Source organism: Mixophyes fleayi, chromosome 8 (assembly GCF_038048845.1).
Source record: "Mixophyes fleayi isolate aMixFle1 chromosome 8, aMixFle1.hap1, whole genome shotgun sequence".
Lineage (NCBI taxonomy): Eukaryota > Metazoa > Chordata > Amphibia > Anura > Limnodynastidae > Mixophyes > Mixophyes fleayi.
The window spans coordinates 113,940,288-113,946,287 of NC_134409.1; the positions used below are offsets into that span (position 1 = coordinate 113,940,288).

The 6,000-nt window shown below is 40.8% G+C and overlaps 1 protein-coding gene across 1 annotated transcript in view; it reads right to left on the reverse strand.

The window, feature by feature from the left end:
* The window catches only part of TKT (transketolase), a 34,496-nt gene extending 31,576 nt beyond the window's left edge, over window positions 1-2,920 (reverse strand). The window contains exon 1 of the mRNA XM_075183221.1: window positions 2,704-2,920. Coding sequence (XP_075039322.1) covers window positions 2,704-2,810 — 107 coding nt within the window. The 5' untranslated portion in view covers window positions 2,811-2,920. The remainder of the gene's footprint in view (window positions 1-2,703) is intronic.
* Window positions 2,921-6,000: the final 3,080 nt, after the last annotated feature.

Consider the following 6,000-nt stretch of genomic DNA (forward strand, 5'->3'; position numbering starts at 1 on the left):
AACTCTTGACCGTGTGGGTATTTATTTACCAGAGCCTGTCTTTGGTCATGGACAATTGTATGTCGCATTTTCACGAGTACGGAGAAGCAGTGATGTGAAAGTGCAGGTTATGAATACTGCCCTTCAAGGAAGACTGATTGAGCACAGCGATAAGGTGTTTAGCAGAAACGTTTTGTATCGAGAGGTTTTAGAACAGTAAGACGATGGAGATTAAGGATGTGGCGATGAAGATGAAGGATGAGGTGATGGAGAAGAATGATGAGGTGGTGACATGTAGACAAAACAGATTAAAAAAGGGTGCTTACGTCGGGAAGTAACGCTCTCCCCCTGAGGAGGCCTGGCCTAGCCCCAAATGCATGACAAGAACCTTTTCAACACCTTAAGTAGCTTGATTTGACTAGAATGCATGAGTATCATGCACGGGTTAACTTGTAAATATATATATATATATATATATATATATATACACACACACACACACACCTCTCCTTTAAGCTTTATAAGTCTGATTTATGCACTTGCAAATGTTTACAAGCACAGTGCAAATGCTATTTTGTGATACCACGTGATTACTTTTGCTAGTACTGTATATATGGGTAAGCGCATTGATTTACAGACCAGGATGGCTGAGGCTGGGGCGGAGGGGGTGCAGACGCTTGCACCCTCTGATAGGGTTTTCTGCTGGATTAGCGCACCTACTTAATCATCCACATGCAAAAACAATATTTTGTTTTGCATAACATGATTATTTCAATGAGATAAAGGGGTGGAGATAGCACACCCCATGCCAAAGAAATCCATTACTTTCCATGGGATGCATTCTACACTTTCAAGTTGCACTTTTCTGAACGGTTAGCATTGCTGCCTCACAGCGCTGTGGCCATGGGTTTGAATCCGACCTCTATCTGTGTGACGTTTGTATGTTCTCCCGTGAGCGCGTGGGCTTCCTCTGCGCGCTCTAGTTTCCTACCCAAAAACAATTCCAAATACATACAGGTAGGTTAATTGGCATCTGACAAAAATGGGCACTACAAGGAGTGCGTGCTCCTGTGTTAGGGAACTTAGATTGTAAACTAGAATTGGACAAGGACTGATGAGAAGATTCCATAATCTCTAGAAATGTGATGGCGTTATACTATACTAATAAACAATAATAAATAAAAACTCATCTATGGGGCAGATTCAATTCTCCCAAAAAATTGCACAAGGTGCCTCCGGAGCAGCTGCCAGACACCTCGCCCAGATTTTTTTTTCACAAAAGTAACGCAGATTTTTGCCCGTGCCACCATAGAGGTGCAAACAAAAATCTGCGTTACTTTTTACCGCAATGCTGGTAAAAACGCGCGTCCGCAATGTTCTTAAGAACAGCGCAGGCAACTGAATCTGCCCCTATATGCGCAATTTCACCAATGTAATAAAATTTTTCGAACACAAAAGATTGACACGTAATAAAAAACGGACCCCAAGGGCTAGATTTACTAAGCTGCGGGTTTGAAAAAGTGGAGATGTTGCCTATAGCAACCAATCAGATTCTAGCTTTCATTTATTTAGTACCTTCTACAAAATGACAGCTAGAATCTGATTGGTTGCTATAGGCAACATCCCCACTTTTTCAAACCTGCAGCTTAGTAAATCTAACCCCAAGTCTCTTCGCTCACATGAATTATTTAAGACATAAACTGAAAAATATTTTAGAAGAAAAACTGAAACGTTTACATTATTGAAGGGGGTGGTCAGAAGTGGTAGCAGTTTGGCACTTGTAGTGATGTCTTCATACTTTCTTCCATACAGATTTTTAGGTGTATCTGCAAAACTAGGCACAGATTGGCGGACAAATATGTGCACTTGTGTAAATAAATAAACAGTGCAGAACTGCATATTTTGCTGTTCATAAATGAACCTTACTGTGTATAATCTATATACATCCTAATGTATAGCTAAACGACCCTTTGTAACTGTGCTAGACAATGAACAGGTATATTATGCATCTCAAATCAGCACCTAGAATATCCTGCCAAACACACCCAAGGCACTCCTTATTCTGTAAGAGTTTATAGGATTCTCCGTTCTTACACAAGAATAATTTTATTTTATGTTTGAACAATAAGCATTGTTTCCTGGAACAGATTATTTCATTTTTTTGTTCCTGGTGAGTCTTGCACAATTTAACATCTGATGCAGAGGATATATGATACATACTTCTTATATGTAATACTTATGTTACCTCCTAAATTATGAAATATCATCATGTACACATACATCATGTATCAGTGTGGGAAAAGAAGAAACCACACAACTTCCACTATAGCCAGACAACTTTATAACATACTACACCTGGAGGAAGCTTCTGATTGGTTTACACAGACTTATTAAACTTTGTAGACTTACTACAAGTGATTAATCAATAAGTTATATTATAATTTAGAATGTGCCATTCACTGTATATTTCTGCATAAATAATTTCATTTACAACCACTGATCCGCAGCAGATTGCTGTGGACATGACATGTCTCTGTCTAGAAAGCACAGTAAAGATAGCACTCTCTAGAGAAGTTAAAACTTAATGCCAGCCCTAAGTGTCACTCTATAACTACACTGTAGGGTACACTGGTGCCCAGAGAACCCAGCCTGGCATTCACAGTTACCCGAAAGCGGGTGTCACCACCTGAGCAGGGTAAGTACACCCCATTAATGGTCACTCACCCCGAGCCTGCCGCCGTCGTGGCCTTGATGGAGAGGATCCTCAGCCGGTTGGCCGTGTCTCTCAGGGCCTGCAGAGTCTGCTGGTCGGGTTTATGGTAATCCGCCATGGAGAGGACTGATGCCGGGGATTAGATAGAAGTGTGCGGGCACTGGGCAGCTGCAGGAAGACGGGGACCGCACACTGAGCAGGGCAATAAAGGCTGGAAAGAAAGGGGTGGGTTCAGCAGGGGGCGGGCACTGGGCTGGGGCTGGGTACACACCTAGGGGGCACAGTGTGGAGAAGGAACCCACAGGGGATTGGCACACATTAAGGGGCAGGAGTATTCTGGGTGGGGCACCGGGGGGACTGGCACATGGAAGGCTGAGAGGGATTGGCACCATAATGCAGGGGGAGGTGATAGGGAGGTACTGAGGAAATGACAGAGGAAGTTATGCAGAATACATGTGCTGCTCATACATTGTACAATACAGACCTGACATCACGTAAATGTGGATAGACTGTAGATCTGCCCTGCAATTATCCATGCACCATCATGAGGTCGTTATTGTTAAGTCATTTTTCACTATACCATAGTAACACAATTCGATTTGAACTTCTTACATGCACAGAATAATCGGTGGTTATATGCAATCCACTGTTCTGTAAAGAGGTAGTGACAATGCAATAGCAGCTTGGGCTCTAAACGTCAATCAAAAAAGTTCCTCTCCTCTTATAATACCTGATAACCTCTACCCCAGCCCCCCCACCATCCTATCCTGCTATTAATATGTTGATATTAACAACCTCAAATGATGCAGACATATGCATCCTTTGAACATACTTAATGTACTCTGATTATTTTGAGTGTAGGAATTTTATTATTATGCTTCTGAAAAGGTAAAATAAAAAGATTTGCAAAAAAAAAAAACAAATTAATGTAAAATTATAACAAGTGCTTTAAATCAAGCCCACACATTAGTGTCTAGAGTTTATTACAGTAACTTTGTCAGTGATGAATATAGTAAATGTCAAACACTCACTAGCAGTTTACTGTCCGAAAATTAAAGTATAACTTGGATTTAAGCTATTTAGCAAGAAAAAACATAAGAGGAATTCAAGTCAGCAGAAGGTTTCTTGGTTTTTTTTTATTGTAGCGCTCTTTTTAATGCTATCTAAGCGCCCAGATTTTCCTGCTGCTGTCCAAAAAATGTTGCTATTCAATTTCAAATCGGTTTCCGCTCACACAGAGTTTTAACCATAGGACCAGTGGTTGACGTGGGGGTGTACAGGATGGTATGCCATACCACCATTTCAACTATTTCATTGTAAAATTATCAAATTCCATTCACTAAAGCTGGGTACACACTACACAGTTTTCATTCAATAATCGGCTAAATCAGCCGACATACGACCGCTCATTCAAAAGTCGGGTCAGTGTGTGCAGTGACACGATGGTCGAAAGTCTGCCCAAATGGACGATTATCGCCTCATTTGGTTGGTCGTACTGTTTAATATTTTCGTTCCAATCTCGTTTCCGTTGTGTAGTGTGTATAAACTTCCGACTGATCCACAACAGTGAGTACGAAATTACAGTCATTGCTCACGACAACATGGCTGTAAAAAGTCGCTAAAGGGATGTCCGCTCTTCCCTTTATCGTCCTAAACAAGGCTAGTGTGTATGCACACCATCGATCGAATGTAAAATCGCTCGGCATAAAAAGTTGGTTGAAATTTCTGTAGTGTGTACCCAGCTTTACACTTATCATACCGTCGCCATCTCAAGATGTAATTTTCTGACATTTTCTGCTGCTGACTACCTGTGCTCCTCTACTTGTGATATCCTGTCAAATTGTTGGTCCAAAAACATACTAGCAGGGTCACCCGGCGTTGCGCAAGTTCCATTTGTGTTTGTTTAAGACAGCATTACACGGAAAATCAGCTAAAACAGAGTGAAACACTACACGGATGACTACTGCATCCCATCATATAGCAACAGCTATTCCAACAATGAACCATTACATTATAATTTTAAAATGTTAATGTATAGCAGTTTTTATATATTAACAAATTATTTTGTAAATAGACTAAAAATGCTCTTTAGAAAATAAGATATGTTGCTCTGTCGTGTTGTCGCTATGTGGTCTAATATCTTAATTTTTCGATAATAACTATGTAAGATTTGACAGCTTGTGAAAGATATTCGCCAAACAAACTTTATATATACCCTAAACAAACACACAAAACACTCACATTTTAACCTTCCCCATTTAAAATTTTTATATGCTATAACATTTTATTTACTTAGTGTGGAAGTCAAATCATAGGATGAAGTAAACCAAATTAATTAATATTGTTTTACCATGCAGTTGCGGTTGGTACGCCACGTTTTGTGACGTAATCGCACGGATTCATAACACACATTTACATTGGCACTTACATTTGTAATTAATACACCGTTTTTAAGGTTAAAATTCATATTTATTTATTAGTAAAATGTATTTTACATTGTTTTTCATATAAATTATAATGTGGGGAAAAAGCAAAATAATGTTTCTAACATCTGAATTACCTCGAGTTTGGTATCAATCTGCTCACAATTTTATGAGAAAGTTTCCGGTGTTACTGGTGTAGCGTTCTCACCTTGCGAACGTTCGTTATAAATAATACCACTATTTTATACACCAAATAACCAGTACACAGGGGTCATAAAAACCAGTTTGTATAAGTCTAGAGGCGGGAGCCTGAGGAAAGGACACCTGGCAGTTTGAAGAACAATGACCAGAGGAATTCGCCAATACCACGTCGAGTACCTGAGAGTGCAAGAACCTTTGACCTATGAATGAAGACCTTACAACTGTAACTGTATGTCTCTGTGATGACCCTTCTATTACAACTGTATAGTGTATAAATTGTTGAGTTCTGGTTTTTGGAACCCAGAGTGTTCTCATAGAAGCTTGTGTCAGTGTGGGCAGGCGCATGCTTATACTTACCCAGTGCCGTAACGAGGGTGGTGCGGCCGGTGCCGTCGCCCAGGGTGCAAAGCCAAGAGGGCACAGCAGCCACCCGCTACCTGCCTTCAGCCCTTAAGTTCCACTTAAGGGCTGAAGAGAGAGAAAGATTTTAACTTACCGGAGTTTGATGCTTCAGCCGTTAAGTTCCGCCGTGGAACGGATGTGCGTTCCATGGCAGAACGTAATGGCTGAAGCATCAAACTCCGGTAAGTTAAAATCTATCTCTCTTTCTCTCCTCCTACCCCCACCCCCCACCTTAGATGGGGGGGCGCCGGTGCCCTGTCTCGCCCAGGGCACCAAAATGTA